This window comes from Nannospalax galili, unplaced genomic scaffold, assembly GCF_000622305.1.
Source record: "Nannospalax galili isolate Female #2095 unplaced genomic scaffold, S.galili_v1.0 scaffold407, whole genome shotgun sequence".
Taxonomy (NCBI): domain Eukaryota; kingdom Metazoa; phylum Chordata; class Mammalia; order Rodentia; family Spalacidae; genus Nannospalax; species Nannospalax galili.
Window position 1 is genome coordinate 718227 of NW_008355644.1, and position 18745 is coordinate 736971.

Below are 18745 nucleotides of genomic sequence, written 5' to 3' on the forward strand. Positions count from 1 at the left end.
GGGGCTTAGTAATGTGGCCCATTCTTACTCATTGCCTTTCCCCTAGTCTACTATCCTGACTCTTCATGTGTGTACTCATGTACACATATCCCTCATTTCTAATTGTTACTAGTGACTGAACCCCAAAAGACCAGAGGTTGAGGGTCCTTAGTAGGGTGGCGGGTTGAGGTGGGAAGAGGGACCTGAACTGTGGGCTCACATCCAAAGCCTGGTTAACCAACTCTTTTGGAACTGACAAAAGGACAGCAAGCTTTAGCTTGGTTCTCACTCAGCTACTTTTCTGAGGAAGAAGATAGTGACTAGGTATCTCACTGTACTCTTGCCTGTGATAGTTGGTCCCGAGTTGTGGAGACCCTTGTGGGTGTACAGTTCCTGGGTTGGAACATTTATAGAAGGATCAAGAGTGATCATAATAGCTGAAAAAAAAATCCATTTTCCCTGTCTAGACAGTGGGAGGTGCCACTGTCAGTGACACCAAAGTTCTGCACTCCTTCATGGTAGATCACAGCAGTGCAGAAGGGTTGGGAGACCTGACATAAACCCCTGCTGGCCTGCTCTTCACTAAACTCTCATCTACTGACCAGCACCATCTGCTTACTAACACTTCCCTCATGTGGTCAGGGAGAAACAGAAGGTGGGAGAAATTCCACAAAAAATGGAAATTAAGTTTGAAAAATATCAACTTTGGCGATTTAGAGACCAAAGTTCAACTACAAGATTTTTTAGTACCAAGTTCCTCAAGACAAAGGAAAGAAGAGCTCTTTGGGGACCCTTTATCCTGAAAGCTTAGGGCTTCTTCAATTTGGCAGCTGCTCCCTAGTCTCTTCCTCCTTGGCCCCTTCCTACCCTTTCCATTCTGCAAGCCGAGGTGGGGGAAGCTTGCAGTAACATCCCTCCCCCCACTTGTACCGGATACTGAGAAGCCAGCCTATCTACCTCTGAGTTCTAAGCTTTTATTCTGGCATTTATTAAGCATGTTTCTTGGCTTCTTGACTGCCTCACTGGATAAGGTCAAACAAAACTCACTGAGTTGGATAGAATGCCAGTATTAACCCAAGGCTGGGGCTGGAGGACTAGCTGAGTAAAGGGGTCAAAGTGTTCTGTCTTCTGTTTGGAGCATTGAAACTTGTAGACGCTGACACTAGTGAATGTCCGAGAAAAGTCCGTGGGTCTGGGGAAGGGAGGAGCATGATGGTGAAGCCAAGGGTCTTCTGGAGGAAGTTTGAAATTCTTGTTTGCTGTGGCTGAGGACCATTTCTGTGAACTCTATAGAGCCTGCTCTGCCTGAATCAAAGGTGGACAGCTGGGCAGCCTCCATTTGCTTGTATACAGGTGTCCACTATTCATGGAAGGTTCGAACACCCAAGGCAGGGAGTAAGCATGGCCTTGAATCTCTCTGGCCTGGATTTTGGTAAATACTGTTTCCTCAGAGTGTCCCCCTGCCCAGAGCCAACTGGGTCTGGAAATTCCAACAGTGCATCACTAAGTTGCCTATATCTGACCTTTTGGAGAAGAGAATGGTTCTCTTATGGGAAGGGCCTGCCCCCTTAGGAAGCTTAGACAGGTCTACCCTATGGGGTTGCATTAATCCTATAGACTCCTGATGCTGAGACTAGAGGTGGTGAAACGGGGTGTCATTCCAGGAAAGAGAACATGAATGTACAAGTGTAGGCTTTGAGAATATCTTTCTGTAGTCAGATCTGAGTGGACTGTGGGTCTGGGTGGATCCTAATATCTACCACTGAACCCTATGGACTCACCATCCTCACGTTTGTTTTATGGAGCTGCTAACCCCGGCACTGCCATTTATATCCAAAACACCATGTCCCAAAGATCACATATATTTGCTCAGAGGGAGGAGGTGCTGCTGGGTTTTAGCGATAAGTCCCAACTCTGTGTCACCATCTGAGGCTTTACAGTCCTAGATGGCTCTCGTATCATGTCTGTTCCTTAGCTTCCAGAGCACTATGCTGAGAATGGAGGGAACATCCTGGAAGCCTTAGCTCATTGAGTCCAGAGTAGGGTAGCAGAGGGGTGTGTGTTGTGTGTGTGTGTGTGTGTGTGTGTGTGTGTGTGTGTGTGTGTTCACGCGAGGAGTTTTTTTGGAGCGGGTGCAATACACCCTCTTGGCCCCCAAGGGAGCCCGGCGAAGAAGGGTTGTTTTTTTTTTTTTTTTTTTTTTTTTTTTTTCTAGAGGGCTCTAGAATTTCCCTCAGGGGAGAAGTGAGGAGGACTCTCAGCTTACCAGTGGAATTTTACATCCTGGGCCTTCAAATGCTCTGGCTGGCAAAGCAGCAATCATCTGGCTTCCTGAGTCTCTGAAATCCATGACTATTTCAGCAGCCAACCCCTGACATAAAATGGCAAGGGAAAATGCTCACAAAAGATGTTTAATGTCTTCTATAGCTTGTTTGCAAGACAATTTAAAAAAAATTCTCTTCTCTACGGCTTCAGTCAAAGGGCTAGTAATAAAGTTGGGGGTCACAAGTAAATCCATGATTCATCCAACTGTTAATTCAGGGAAGTAATCTCAGGACTATTAGCTCCTATGGGGCCCATAGCAGGTTGGGGAGAGGGAGCTGTCTGTAGACCTCTGAAGCTAATTGTAAATGAAATTTTGTATGCCTAAAATTATACTATTTTTATGGTGAGAAGGTTCAAAGTACCATTAGATACTCTGAGGAGTCTGGACTGCCTAGACTTCTGCTCCAGAGGTTGAGAATGAGACTCAAAGACTCTTGAAGTTCATGGGAACTAGTGGTACATGCCTGGCAAATGTGCTGAGATGCCTAGCAGATATATGATCTGGGGCAAGTCACTTCATATCACATGTGAAAACTGGTGATGAACTACAGCTACATGATGGAAGAGAACTGAGTCCTCTTCCAGGATGAGATGTCAATAAATAAGCCCCTGAACCTACAAAACCCAAACTGGAACAATAGAAACATATTTTCTGGAGGTATAGAGAGAATAAATATGGAAAAGAATTCAAAGTGGTTGTCCTAGGGAGAAGATAAATAACAAGGGACTTTAGGAGGCTGATATTTGTTTAAAAGCTTTGTAGAACCATCTGACTAAATTATGTACAGATATTTCATTTGATGAAAATTACCAATTATATTTGAAAATTATAAACAAAATTAATAACATGATGACAAAGAAATGAAACGGCGATAATAGCAACAATGGAAAAAAAGAGATAAAATCAATTATGACCTGGAGCTGAGTTCTCCCTCCTGTGAACCTGGAGTTGTGGTCCTTTCTTGTAAGCTAAAGCTGTGATCCGCTCCCATGAACAAGATCTGTGGTCCTTTCCTGTGAGCGGGAGCTATGGTCCCCTCCCATGATCTGGAGCTGTGATCCTGTCTTGGGAATTGGAGCACTGCCCCTCCCCACCACCATGAGCCAGAGTTGTGGTCTCCTCCTACGAGCTGGAGCTGTGGTCCTGAAGCTTTGAACATGAGCCTTGAAGCTTTGAACCCCCTACCATGAGCCACAGTTTTATATTCTTCTGACATTAAGTAGGCTGATGGTAGGGCAGAGCATGGAGGACTTCCTAATGCTGGGCAGCAGTTTCAATCTTCTCTGAGTGACTACACTGCCCACAGCCCCTTCCTCTGAGGTCCCAGATTGCACATGGCAGAGACTTTGCCTCTTATGCTGGGGACAAGGGAGGCCTCTGTTATTTTCAGGTTCTGGTCTTGGGAGGGTTGATTCTCTAGAATGGACCTCCCACCTCCCCTGAGGCCCAGCTGTGGTCCCACTCTGTATGTGGTCCTGGGTATCCAGGCCTTGATGTTGGACTTCTCCCATTACCAGGCACCAAGAGGTTTTCCATTCTTTTTCCATTACTCTTCTATAGCCCCAGTGTGCCTTTACCTATGCCCTGATTGAACTTCTAGAGATAAAAATTACAGTCTGGAAAGACTATACTTTCAGGGATCATTTCTATAGTTTGTTACTAGAGAAGTTTCTCTGACTGTGTAGAGTACCATTTTTGAAATTACTGACCAACTTCTGGGCCTAATAAAGTTTATTATTTAAATAAAAAAAATTACAGTCTGGGAAGTTTTAAAAAAAAGAAATAGAAAGTACTATAATTGCTAAACTGATATAATCCTCAAACTAAAAATATATAATTATTTATTAGAATGTAAATTTGAATATAATTTATTTTATTTTATTTATTATTTTTATTTTATGTGTATGTGTGTACTGCCTGCATTGTAGGTAAGTGCACCCATGTCGTGCAATGCCCACGGAGGTCAGAAGAGGCTGTTGGATCCCCTAGAAGAGGAGTCAGGACAGTTGTTAGCTGCCATGTGGGTGCTGGGATTCAAACCTGGGTCTTCTGCAAGAACAGTCAGTGTTCTTAACCACTGAGCAATCTCTCTAGCCCCTGAATATAATTTTTGAATTTTGATTACTGACAAAACTGTACTACCAAGCTTCAATAATAATATGAAATTATTCACTGTTCTTATAAATTTGAGTTTTCCATTTACCCCTATTCCAAATTCTCCAACCTATACATCTTTTGATGTAATCATGTTACTTCTTAAAGAAAGAAACTCTAATAAACTTTTTTTTTTTGATTGTTTTGAGACTGGGTCTCCTTGTAGCCCCAGCTGTCCTGGAACTCACTATATAGACCAGGCTGGCCTCAAGCTCACAAAGATCCACCTGCCTCTGCTTCCCAAGTGCTGGGATTAAAGGCGTGTGCTACCATGCCCAGCTAATAAAATATTTTTAATAAAAAGAAAGAAAAAAGGCTGGGCATGGTAGTGCATGCCTTTAATCCCAGCACTTGGAGGCAGAGGCAGGTGGATCTCTGTGAGTGAGTTCCAGGCCAGCTGGGGTTATGAAAAGACCAAAAAAAAAAAAGGAAAAGAAAGAAAGCAAAGCCTTCTTTTGCCTTTTAGAAACTACCACTGGCCACATATTTGCCAGTTCTGTTTAATTACAAACAGATTCCTCAAACTCCCAAGAGACAAAGCGGAGGCTAGGTTCTTCCTCCTCTAGCTGTGTCCCCCAACCACAGAGATGCTCAAATTCCAGGAAATTTTGTTTCAGGAATTGTACCACCTCCTTGTTGCATGTGTCCCCCAACATACAGGGAGACATAGTGAAGCTTGGGGTCCCAGTCTTCTAGAGGGGCAGGTGAGGCGACAAGGGCAGAGCCCTGCAAGAACTGTTTAAAAATACATTTTTGATGTAGGAATGAAGGTCCTGTTTGGTGGGAAGGGTATGGAGTAGAAGGTGGTGGGTGGCTGGCATTATATTCCTGTCAGAACTGCTCCTCCACATGCCTGCTACCCCTGGCATTGTAACTCAGATGAGGGTGGCAGCTCCCTTGAAGAAATAAGTATTTTTCTGCTCTCTGGGTACTGGTGAGAAGAGTCTCCAGGATATGTTGTTACAAGTGGGAAACAGCATGATGTTGAATGGTGTTTCCAGAGGGGAAGGGGATGGGATAGAAATACACACATGACCTGATTATGAGGAGCCCACAGTCACCCAAGGTGCCTAATGGAAGTGGGAAGCAAGCAAAGATGGAAGTAGGTGCTTTCACTGAATGAACCCTTTCATTGCTTCAGCGTTTCAAGCCACATGGAATTATTACCTGTCTAGTCAATAATACTTGGTTTCTATAAGATGTCTGGATGGCATCTATTGTAGAAGCCCCTTCCTGAGTTCATGAGCCCCCCATAAACTCCCCATCCTGAGCCCGTGTGCAGGACCTAGCTGCTCTAAGGAGCCATGATTCTGGCTCTGACTTGGATGTTCTTATTTCTGAGTATCTACTTCCTCTTTAATTTCACCTATTTCAAAACTAAATCTTTAGTGTTTTCCCTGAATCTCTCAGTTCGATTGTACTTACTTGTTTCCTTTTGTTCTTTGTAGGATCCAAGTGGACCTATGTTGGTAAGTAGAGATTTTACATATATATTTTAGGAGATGGCAGTATTTAATAAGAAACCCAGAAACCCTGTGAAGACTATTTGGGAGAAGGGTCAGAAAAGCCTCACTGGTATTGTTGAAAGAGGGGAAAGAGGCATCTTGAGAGAATGGTTTCGCACGAGGTTTACATTGCAGCTTCCCCAAGCAGAAAGTCTGCTCTATGCACTTGAGGCACAGAGTTAAGGCTCCTAAATTCCAGTAAGAATTTCTCCCAAACCTCTGGGTACCTGCAGGCTGCAGGAGCCCTGGCAGAACATTTATCCTACAACAAAGAATAAAGGGCTCCTTTCTGAGAGCTTGGCTCAGGCCCTAGAACTTAAGCTGTCAATGTATCCAAAATTAACTGCTTGTTGCTATGTTGTAAGCAAGTCATGGATGTACGGATGATGATCTGCCCTTAGTGAAAGAGGGAGGCTATCTTATATCAACTATACTTCAGGGTTTCCATGGGACTGGGTCAAGAACATGTTAGCCAACGCTGCTAGCCTGCAAGATACACAGCTAGCAGTTGGCCTGGCTATACTGTTGCAATGAGCTGGCAACATCACCACTGGCTGGAGTAAGAATGGGAAGCCAGGCACCTGGTCCTCTGGCAAGTATAAGAAGGTTAATGATGTTTTGATAGGGGCATAGTCAAGGACAGTATAAAAGATACAGGAGCAGAGAAGTGACCTCACTTGTCTGAATGACATTTGAAGAAAGCATAGGTGTTCTGCTAAAGTTAATGCAATAGCTGTGGGGTAGTGACAACCAGGGAGGTTGCTTAGGACTGTGGAAACTTAGTGCAGGGAAGATCTGACCTTGATTGCTAAAGTTAGCCTTGAAATATTGGTAGCCCAAGAGGTATAGGAAAGTCCTGGAACCAAAGGCCACCGACCTCCAGGCCAAACCTCCAGCCACCCTGCACTCTGCCTCCCAGCATTGCATACCTCCATTATTACTAACGTCCCTTATGTACTTATTATGTGCAAGGAACGTTAATAAGTGGGTGGTTAATTAGAAGGGTATGCTGTGGCCTGTAGCTGGGAATTACTAAAGTTCATAATTCAAAGCAGAATATAATAGGTAGTAACAGCAGATTGCAAATAAATGGTCTGGTGCTCTGGTTGTCAGAGGAGGAGAGTGTCAGGGCTGTTTTGTAAGAGGCTTTCTGAAAGAACAGACTCCTACCTGGACTTTAGAAGATGAGGAGGCTGGACAAGGAGGAGGAAGTACTGTTGACCCAGGTACCAACAGCATCAAATGAGCAGGAAGACAAGGCTGAGCAAGCAGGGAAGTGCATGAGAAGGGTTTGTAGAATAACGGCCTTGCAGATCAGAAAGGTTGAGTCAAGTGGGGGTACCAGGCATTTCCCATCTTGTTCTGCACGTGATGGGGTAGGGTAGGGAACAAATCTGTATTTTAGGAAGAATAACTCAGTGGGAGAAGGCAAATGGATGGGTGGAAGGGAAGCAGAAAGGTGTTTGGCCTTCATCAAACCCCATTCTGTTCTGTCTTTATGTCAGAACAGTGAGGGCAGGAAGAGAGAAGAAATGGGCAGGGTGAGAGATGGACAAAGGAAGACTTGTTGGAGTTGGGTTGCTGGGCCCCTCAGGCAGGGTATGTGGAGGGGGTGGAGCACATGTGGAGATGGAGTATTTGGATTCTGGGCCTTATTTTGTAATTCTCAGTAAGCCGTTGGAGGCATCTGGGCTTCGCTTTCCATATCTGTAACCTTGGGGATGGGGTAGTCTGTATTAGTGTTCCCCAAACTGCAGCTTGGAGTCAACTATGTCATAATAATCTGGAATGCCTTCTGAAAATGCAGATTTATGGGTCTCAGTCTGTACATGGGGGAGGGGCCTGAAAAAATCTGTATTTTAAAACAGTGCCTTTATTTATTATTTATTTTTCTATGTGGGCGATCTAACTAAAGTCCTCTAGAATTCTAACACTGTACCACTGAGATACTCTCTGAGCCCCAAGAGATTCTTTTGTTTTGTTTTGAGACAGGGTCTCTTTGTAGGCCCAGCTGACCTGGAACTTGGTATGTAGACCAGGTTGTCCTTGATCTCACAGATATCTGCACCTGCCTCTACCTCCAATGTTGAGATTAAAGGCATGCATCACCACACCCAGCCCCAAGAGATTTTTATTTGTACCATCAGGCAGACACTTCCCAAAATCCTTCTGTAGAGTGGTGGTATGCCTCACCTCTTCTGCTGGCATCTCACATACAGTGGAAACAGAAATCAAGTCTCTATAAGGCTCTCTGCGTCTATTACAACTCCCCAGCTCCCAGACAGAATGAAGTAGTAACAGGGAACAGAGTTATCACATCAAGCAGCAGGAGATGGGGCCACTGTCCACAGCCATGTTCCAGGAAGGGATTCTTTGTGCAGCTATGGTCTAGATATTTCTTCCTGACCACTAGTCCAGGCAAGTCCTCTGCCCTCCTGCACTGCAGTTAGAATTGTTAGAGTTTGAGAATCAAGAATAATTCCCACAGATACCCAAAAAGATTATACAAAAAAAGTTTAAGAATTTAAAGTAAAAAAAGACAACAACCCAATGGCGGCTAGCCAGGCACAGACTTCACGAGCCAAAGATGGGGTCTGGCCCTGAACAATAGGAGGCAGGAGCTTTTATTGGGGCACTCCACAGAAACCCGCCCATGCCAAGCATCTTTTTTTAAAATAATTGGATGTCCCCATATCCTGTGTACCCAGCATTGCATACCTCCATTATTACTAACGTCCCTTATGTACTTATTATGTGCAAGGAACGTTAATAAGTGGGTGGTTAATTAGAAGGGTATGCTGTGGCCTGTAGCTGGGAATTACTAAAGTTCATAATTCAAAGCAGAATATAATAGGTAGTAACAGCAGATTGCAAATAAATGGTCTGGTGCTCTGGTTGTCAGAGGAGGAGAGTGTCAGGGCTGTTTTGTAAGAGGCTTTCTGAAAGAACAGACTCCTACCTGGACTTTAGAAGATGAGGAGGCTGGACAAGGAGGAGGAAGTACTGTTGACCCAGGTACCAACAGCATCAAATGAGCAGGAAGACAAGGCTGAGCAAGCAGGGAAGTGCATGAGAAGGGTTTGTAGAATAACGGCCTTGCAGATCAGAAAGGTTGAGTCAAGTGGGGGTACCAGGCATTTCCCATCTTGTTCTGCACGTGATGGGGTAGGGTAGGGAACAAATCTGTATTTTAGGAAGAATAACTCAGTGGGAGAAGGCAAATGGATGGGTGGAAGGGAAGCAGAAAGGTGTTTGGCCTTCATCAAACCCCATTCTGTTCTGTCTTTATGTCAGAACAGTGAGGGCAGGAAGAGAGAAGAAATGGGCAGGGTGAGAGATGGACAAAGGAAGACTTGTTGGAGTTGGGTTGCTGGGCCCCTCAGGCAGGGTATGTGGAGGGGGTGGAGCACATGTGGAGATGGAGTATTTGGATTCTGGGCCTTATTTTGTAATTCTCAGTAAGCCGTTGGAGGCATCTGGGCTTCGCTTTCCATATCTGTAACCTTGGGGATGGGGTAGTCTGTATTAGTGTTCCCCAAACTGCAGCTTGGAGTCAACTATGTCATAATAATCTGGAATGCCTTCTGAAAATGCAGATTTATGGGTCTCAGTCTGTACATGGGGGAGGGGCCTGAAAAAATCTGTATTTTAAAACAGTGCCTTTATTTATTATTTATTTTTCTATGTGGGCGATCTAACTAAAGTCCTCTAGAATTCTAACACTGTACCACTGAGATACTCTCTGAGCCCCAAGAGATTCTTTTGTTTTGTTTTGAGACAGGGTCTCTTTGTAGGCCCAGCTGACCTGGAACTTGGTATGTAGACCAGGTTGTCCTTGATCTCACAGATATCTGCACCTGCCTCTACCTCCAATGTTGAGATTAAAGGCATGCATCACCACACCCAGCCCCAAGAGATTTTTATTTGTACCATCAGGCAGACACTTCCCAAAATCCTTCTGTAGAGTGGTGGTATGCCTCACCTCTTCTGCTGGCATCTCACATACAGTGGAAACAGAAATCAAGTCTCTATAAGGCTCTCTGCGTCTATTACAACTCCCCAGCTCCCAGACAGAATGAAGTAGTAACAGGGAACAGAGTTATCACATCAAGCAGCAGGAGATGGGGCCACTGTCCACAGCCATGTTCCAGGAAGGGATTCTTTGTGCAGCTATGGTCTAGATATTTCTTCCTGACCACTAGTCCAGGCAAGTCCTCTGCCCTCCTGCACTGCAGTTAGAATTGTTAGAGTTTGAGAATCAAGAATAATTCCCACAGATACCCAGAAAAGATTATGCAAAAGTTTATTTAAGAATTTAAAGTAGAAAAAGGATAACAACCAAATGGCGGCTAGCCGGGTACAGACTTCACGAGCCAAAGATGGAGTCTGGCCCCGAACAATAGCAGGCAGGAGCTTTTATTGGGGCACTCCACAGAAACTCGCACGCGCCAAGCATTTTTTAAAATAATTGGATGTCCCCATATCCTGTGTATGCGGAAAGTCTTGATTGGTAGGGGCTGTCTTCAGGGCATTGGAATGTGCTGACTAATATCTTTTAGAGTCAGAGTTTTTGTTCATACCTTATAAGGCTTTAACATGCCTGAGCTTGTCTGGGCTTGTCTAAACAAGCTAGCCAAAATGGAGTCAGAGCATTCTGGCTCTTCATTCCCCACTAGAGTTATGGCAAGGGTTAAATCTTTAAGCCAAGCAAATTACAGAAGCGAAAAGAAGTGGTTAGACAGTGCACTTAGGGTGGTGGAACCATTTCTATATTATCGTAAGGCTCGGGGTCTCGATTTAAATGGGTATACTGCTAACGCAGTACCACTGGTTGGACTGTCTGAGCAAGGCATTAAGAATACAGGGACCACAGGTTACTGCTAATAGGAGTAAGAGGAGAGGTCCGACTATTGCTGAGATCAAAGTTGTTAACCATGGGGACCAGGCAAATAGGGATTTGTACCAATTTTGTTGATTTAGTCGTTTGTTTTCTCTTTCCTTAAGTCTTTTATGGACCTGAGCCAAAGACTGTTTTATAACTCCCGAGTGATTAACATAGAAACAGCACTGTTCCTCTAGGGCAACACAGAGTCCTCCTTTCTCTAGAAAAAGTAAATCCAGCCCTCTCCTACTTTGTAAGGTTACCTCAGCTAAAGAGGATAGAGAGGCTTCGAGGTGGCAGATAGATGTCTCTAATGATTGTATGTCTATGTCTATGGCCTGTCTGAGAAGGTGATAATTTTTATCCTGGAAGACTAGCGCTGAAGCCCCCAGACCAGTTGCAGTGGTCACCCCGACCCCGAGTACAGTAGACAAGGCAACTGCAGTGGTTCCTATGGCCCTATGGGGTCTAGACTCTTCTGAGGCTCTGGTTTCCATTTCTGTGTCTGTTCTATAATATAGATGGGGAACCAGCTGCACTAGTACACAAAAATCCCCATTCTGGTTTAAAATGGAGGAGTGGAGGCACGTAGTTAAGCCAGAGGTACAGGCCCACCAAGTGGAGTTGGGGGTCACCATATATGGATTAGGTATAGTAGCCCCTATCTCTTGAACAGTTACATAGATGTTGGTAAGAAGGGGGACAATTTTATGTGAGGGAGTCACGCATAGCCCTTTTCCATACACTTGGGTAAGGGTAAGCTCCCTTCTCCCCGTAGGCGGGGGGATTCTACAGGCAGTGGGGTCAGAAGTGACAACATAGTTTCCTGGGAGAGCTAACCCATCATAAAAGGGAGGGCTCGGGTCCATGCAAAACCAGCAGTGGATAGTAAGGTTAGGGGAAGTATTATTCAAAGCAATAAAGGTGGCATTTAGGAGATTCATAAGCCCAGGGGATGGCTGCAAAGGGCTCTTGGACTCTCGGATCTCTGGGAGTGTGGATCTAGGTGTGGACAAAGTAGCAGTTTTATTCAGTCGGATAATTTGGCTAGGAGCTGGCCTCTCGACAGATTTAAAAATAGTTAAGGCTGGTGTTGGTCGTCCTATAGGCTGTAACACTGCCCTAGCCAGCCCCATCTGGGTCCTCAAGACTGGATCCACCTGAAGACGGACTGAAAAATATTCCTAGATCAGTCCCTGTGGTGTATAACCTCAGGCCCTGAGTTCGCCCATCAATCCATTTTTGTAGGTTTTTAAGTTCCTTTCCTTTCAGAGTGAAGCTCAAGGAGATAGGGTTGCATCTAGAGGAGGAACAGGGTCCCTCAAATTGCCTTGATCTGGGGTTTCGCCAAAGGGTTAGGCCCAGGACCGCAGTTACCTGGATCAAGTCAGTAGTGACTGGGGCAGCCCAATTAATACATCCAGTAGACACACAGCTCCATGAAGCACAGCAATAGTCCTCTGGCCCCCAAAGGCACTTCTTCAGTCACCATTGTCGCCTGGGCAAACATAGAAGTGATGCTCCTTCATCCTCTTTCGGCCAAGGGGAGACTGGCAAGCATAATTTACAGTGCCTGATGGGGTATACGATTCCCAAGCTCCTTCAAGCAGGTCGCAGAGGTAGAATGTAATCTTGGGGAACCAGGCACCTGGAGGTCCCAGGTGGGAGGAGATGTTCACTATCTCTCCAGTGGATGTGCTTTTACCCGTGTGACCTTCCATCTCTTGTTGACTTGGTCTGACCAATCCTCTGATGCAGGCTTTAGATGCGAGTGATGTATCCAGGTCCGGACACCAGCCACTTTAACCACAGTGGTGGTGGTGAGGATCACGACATGTGGCCCCTTCCATCGAGGTCCAAGGGGCTCCTTGTGGTGCTGTCTCACCCAAACAAGGTCTCCTGGCTTGAATCCATGCAGTTGGACTGGTGGCAGTTCGTAGATGTGCCTCAGCAAGGGGAAAACGTTGTCTTGTGCAATCTGTAAGGCCTGTAGGGACTTAAGAATTTGGGATTCAGACAAATCAATTATCACATCTGAAGGCAGCTTGGGAAGCAAAGGGGGTGGTCGGCCGTACATGATTTCATAAGGTGTTAGGCCTTGAGTATATGGGGTATTTCTGACCCTGTATAGGGCAAAAGGTAGGAGGCCTGTGCAGTCATCGCTAGTTTCCAGGGTTAATTTGGTCAAAGTCTCCTTAAGGGTCCGACTTATTCTCTCTACTTTCCCTGAGCTCTGGGGGTAGTATGCGCAATGTAGCTTCCAGTTAGTCCCCAGTGTTTTAATTAACTCTTGAGTTACCTTAGAGATGAAAGCTGGTCCATTGTCTGACCCAATCATAGAGGGGAGTCCATACCTTGGTATTAGTTCATCAATCATCTTTTTAACCACCGTTGAGGCAGTTTCCCCCTTTGTGGGAAACACTTCAACCCATCCTGAAAATGTATCTACAAAAACTAGGAGGTATTTATAGCCATACCTGCCAGGTTTTACCTCAGTGAAGTCCACCTCCCAATGGACACCAGGAGCAGTGCCCCTCTCCCTTCTGGCTGGGGGCATGACTTTTCTTCTTGGATTAGTAACCTGGCAGGAGCAACATCTGGGAAGGCAGTTCTCAATCATTTTGGTTAGATGGAAAATGTGGTACGGAGTCAGGAGTTCCTGTAACTTTCTCTTTCTTAGGTGAGTCCCTTTGTGGAGTTTATATATTAGGTCCTCTGCCAGCTTATGTGGCAGAATGAGCCTCCCATCAGAGGTGTATCTCCATCCATGCTTGATCTTGGTATTTTTCAGGGAAGTTAAATCTTGATCATCCTGAGCTGAGTAGGAGGTCGCTTCTGGCAAGAGGGGTTCAGGCAGAATAACCAGTAGGTTCGAAGCTGCTAGTGCTGCTTCTCTGGCTGCTAGGTCCACTCTCCTGTTTCCCTGTGCCTCCAGTGAATCCCCTTTTTGGTGCCCTGGACAATGTATGATGGCCAGTCTCTTTGGTAACCATATGGTAACTCCAGGAGTTCCAAGATCTCTTGTTTATTTTTGATAATCTTTCCTTCTGTTGTCAGGAGCCCCCTCTCCTTGTATATAGCCCCATGGACATGAGCCATAGCAAAAGCAGAAGAGCTATCAGTGAAAATGTTAACAGTCTTGTCTTAACTTTAGGGCCTGAGTCAGGGCAATTATTTCAGCCCTCTGGGCAGAGGTCCCAACTGGTAGAGAGGAGGCCCACACTGTCTGCAATGGACTGATGACCACCGCCCCCACATACCTGGTTCCTTCCTTAATGAAGCTACTTCCATCCATGAACAGAATTAATTCTGGGTGGGGTCATGGAACATCCATCAGGTCTTCCCAAGTCCCATGTAAGCTGTAGAGTACCTCCAGGCAGTCGTGCAGGACCTCAAGATCCGGTTCTGGCAGCAAAGTGGCAGGATTGAGGGCGGTACTGGAGAGAAACGGGATGTGAGGGAGATTAAGGAGCAAGGCCTGATAATGCGTCAATCAAGCATCTGTCATCCATTGGTTGGGGGGATTTTTAAGGACCCCCTCAATCGAGTGAGGGGTGGTGACTGTAAGGGGCTGTCCCAGAGTGAGCTTATCTGCACCTTTAACCGATAAGGCCATGGTTGTGATAATTCTGAGGCAGCCCGGCCATCCCAAGGCCATGGGATCAAGCTTTTTTGACAAGTAAGCCACAGGTCTTTTCCAAGGCCTGAGCACTTGGGGCAGGACTCCCTTTGCTATTCCTGCTCATTCGTCAACAAAGAGCTGATAAGGCTTATGGATATTTGGCAGAGCCAAGGCCGGAGCTTGCAATAAAGCCTTCTCAATTTCTTGAAAGGCCCTCTCCTGAGTCTCAGTCCATAGGAAGGATGACTCATTTCCTCAAGTGGCTTCATACAAGGGTTTTGCCAGCTTGGTGAACCCGCGTATCCAGAGCTGGCAAAAGCCCACTGATCCCAAGAACTCTCGCAATTGCCTACGGGATCTCAGGCTTGGAATTCCCATAATGGCTTGCTTTCTGGCTGGTGACAGCCACCTCTGCCCATCCCTTAATATGTACCCAAGGTACATTACCTCTGTGACACAGAGCTGAGCTTTCTTGGCGGAGACCTTATACCCCAATTGGTCCAAGGTCAGGAGCAAATCTCTGGTGGCCTGAAGACAAGTGCCCTCATCCTCAGTGGCAATTAACAGGTCATCTACGTACTGTAGGAGGCTTACCCCTGGGTGCAAGACCCGATACTCCTGCAAATCCTGATGTAGAGCCTCATCAAAGATCATGGGGGAGTTCTTGAACCCTTGTGGCAGTCGCGTCCAAGTGAGTTGTCCATTAAACCCCTGGTTTGGGTCTCACCACTCAAAGGCAATGATGGGTTGACTTTCTTTTGCCAAGGTCAGGCTAAAGAAAGCATCATTGAGATCTAGAACAGTATAGACCCTTCTCCCTGGAGAGAGTTAGCTCAGCAGGGTATACAGATTGGGGACTGTAGGGTGGATGTCTTCTACTCTCCTGTTAACTTCTCTCACATCCTGCACTGGGCGGAAATCATTAGTCCCCAGTTTCTTGACAGGTAGGAGAGGGGTGTTCCATGGAGATTGGCATGGAACTAGAATACCAAACTCCCTAAGGCGGTTTATATGTTTGGTGATTCCTGCCTTAGCTTTGAGAGTCATTGGGTACTGTTTTACTCTTACAGGCTGAGCATTAGTTTTTACAGTCACCATTATTGGTGGCTGTTGGATGGCCTTCCCTGGGGGATTAGTTTCCACCCAAACTCCAGGGATTGCTGCCTGGAGGTCCTTAAGGATTACGGTTGGTCTCTTTTGAGGGGGTGGGGCATGCAGTCTCCATTCTTCTTCTAATTGTAAGCATAGGATATAGGCTGCATTCGGTACAGTCACATCAGGAGGTCCTCTCCCAGAGAAATGGATTGGAGCCTTCATTTTATTTAGCAAATCTCTACCCAATAAGGGATATGAGCACTCTGGGACCACCATAAAGGAGTGTGAAACTGTCTTTTTACCTAAGTTTACTTCCCTTTTGGTAGTCCAAGGGTGCTGAGAGATTCCTGTGGCTCCTTGCACCCAGGTGTGTTTATTGGTCAATTTTCCCATAGGCTCTTTTAAAACTGAATATTGTGCTCTGGTGTCAACTATGAAGTCAACGGCTCATCCCTTCACTTGTAGGGTTACCCAGGGCTCGTGGTGGAGGTTCGCTAAGCCTGGGCCCCTTCAGTTTTCTAGGTTTTCCAACTTGAGGATTTTGGGCTTGGAGGGAGGCTGGGATCCCATCCTTTGAGGACATTCCCTAGCCCAGTGGCCCAGCTGCTTACAATATGCACACTGGTCTCTTTTTAGGTGGGGCCAACCTTCCTGTGGGGGTTGCGGGGCTTGGGTTCCCTTTTTTATAGAGGGCCGGTCCCCCCATTTGGGATTCGTTGCTCTTTCAGCCAACAATATCCTAGCCAGCCCTTTTTTTGTCTTTCTTCAGGGGTTTCTCTGTTGTTAAATACCTTGTTTGCCACTGCCATCAGCTCAGAAAGGTTTTTGCCCTCGAAACCTTCCAGTTTTTGAAGTTTTCATTTTATGTCTGGAGCTGCCTAATTTACGAAAGCCATATTGATGGCCATCTGATTCTCTGGGGCCTCTGGATTTATGGGAGTATAAGTTCTGAAAGCCTCTAACAGGCATTCCAGGTATGCTCCAGGAGACTCATCCCTTCCCTGCATCACCTGACTGACCTTCGACAAATTGGTGGGGCACTTAGCAGCTGCCCGGAGACCCCCCCATAAGAATCTGGCAATAGACCTTTAGGTGTTCCCTACCTTGGGGGGTGTTATAATCCCACCCCTCTGTTGGGCGCATGAGAGGGAAAGCAGCTGCAATCAAATCATTCTCTGTCGGTCACCCATCATTTCCAGGGAGCGCGTGTCTGCATTCCTGAAGGATGCGGTTCCATTCCTCAGTGGTGAACAGGATACTTAATTACTGTTGGCAATCATCCCAAGTGGGTTGGTGGGCAAAAAGAACGGTATCCAGGAGGGAAATCAGGGCCTGAGGGTTCTCCGTGGAGGAGGCAGTCTGTAACTTCTAATTATACAAGTCACTAGTAGAAAAGGGAAAGTAGACTACTGGGGAAATTCCATCCTCCCTTGGGGGCCCAATCTCCCTCCAGGGAAGAGCTCACACAATTCTCCCCTCCCCCTTCGAGTGAGTGTGCATTGGGCTGGGCTTGGCCATGGGAGGTGCTGGCTTGGCCATGGGGGCTGGGGATGGAGACCAGGAAGGACTGGAAGAAGAGGAAGATGCTCATGCCCTGCATTCCCTAGGTCTATCCTGAGCACTCACTGGGGCCCCATAAGGTGGCAGGAGGAAATCTTCCTCTGGTGCCAAGGGAAGGACCTCGGGACCCCATGGGTTTTTGGTCTGAATTTTCTTCAGGGGATGCAAAGTGGCTGGCTCCTTAGGCCCTGATGGTGGAGATGGCAGTAAGAGGTACAGCCAGTTGGGGGGTGGGGGGCAGCAACCAGATATCGCCAACCTAGAATGTATGGGATCTGGCCAGGGTGCCCCGATTCCCCGGATAACTTCCTGAACCCTGTAGATGAGGGCCAGGTTAAAGGACCCTTCAGGCAGCCATTCAACTTCAAAGGAAGGCCATTCGATGGTGCAGAAGATCTGGAGGCAGATCGGCTTGACACAGAGTCCAGACACGTTCGAAGCTGCTCATTTGTAGTCCTGAAAATGACTAAGAACTAGATCAAGGGGCGCTGAAGATGATGAGACTTTATGGCCCATCATGGGATAAGCTTCAAGAAAAAAGAATATAAGGAGAGGGATGAGAATGAGAAGAAGTAGGATGGAAAGTCGCTAGACAAGGTGGAGCTCTGAGCGGAGGGTGAGGACAGTATGAGATGGTAGTTCCCTAGAGGGAGAAATGAAAATCTCACAATGCACAGGGTCAGCCAAGAAGGCTGCCCCTGTTCCTGTCCCAAAAAGATTTGGCCAGCCCGGATTCCACATCGGACTGGGCCAAGACTCTGGGCCAGCCCCGCCTGGATTCCACATCAGATGGGAGCACGACTCCTCAACAGAAGAGGAGCCGGGGTGTCCTCCATTCTCCTCCAGCTCTGGGAGCGCATCCGCCTGATCTCCGTTGAGTCCCAGAATGTCCGGACTACTACCGAAAAGCGCGCACACGCACGCGTGCACACGAGAGAGAGAGAGAGAGAGAGAGAGAGAGAGAGAGAGAGAGGGAGACAAAGGCAGACAGAACTTACCAAGGCCGGCTCCGGTGGCACTTCCGTGGGTCTGGGGTCTCTAGTCTTGAATCCCAGATGAGCCCCCACAATGTCAGGGTTTGAGAATCGAGACTAATTCCCACAAATACCCAAAAATATTATACAAAAGTTTATTTAATAATTTAAAGTAAAAAAAGGACAACAACCAAATGGCGGCTAGCCGGGCACAGACTTCACGAGCCAAAGATGGAGTCTGGCCCCAAACAATAGCAGGCAGGAGCTTTTATTGGGACATTCCACAGAAACCCACGTGCGCCAAGCATTGTTTAAAATAATTGGATGTCCCCATATCCTGTGTACGGGGAAAGTCTTAATTGGATGTACCCATATCCTGTGTACGGGGAAAGTCTTGATTGGTAGGGGCTGTCTTCTGGGCATTGGAGTGTGCTGACTAATATCTTTTAGAGTCAGAAGTTTTTGTTCATACCTTATAAGGCTTTTACATATACAATATGCCTGAGCTTGTCTGGGCTTCTCTAAAGAAGCTAGCCAAAATGGAGTCAGAGCATTCTGGCTCTTCAGAATGACTCTGTGATCAGGATGCAAGACAAAGTCTAATGATATGTAGTAAGCACATTGGCAAACCTGGTCTTTGTTTGTTGT

At 46.4% G+C, this 18745-nt stretch overlaps 1 protein-coding gene and 1 pseudogene across 3 annotated transcripts in view; both read left to right on the forward strand.

The window, feature by feature from the left end:
• Positions 1 to 18745, forward strand: part of Ca12 (carbonic anhydrase 12) — a 78055-nt gene that overhangs the window by 578 nt on the left and 58732 nt on the right. For all 3 annotated transcript variants that reach the window (XM_029556093.1, XM_008853009.3, XM_017803156.2), the window contains exon 2: positions 5908 to 5928. In XM_029556093.1, coding sequence (XP_029411953.1) covers positions 5908 to 5928 — 21 coding nt within the window. The remainder of the gene's footprint in view (positions 1 to 5907; positions 5929 to 18745) is intronic.
• On the forward strand, positions 3927 to 3999 carry LOC115067671 (annotated as a pseudogene).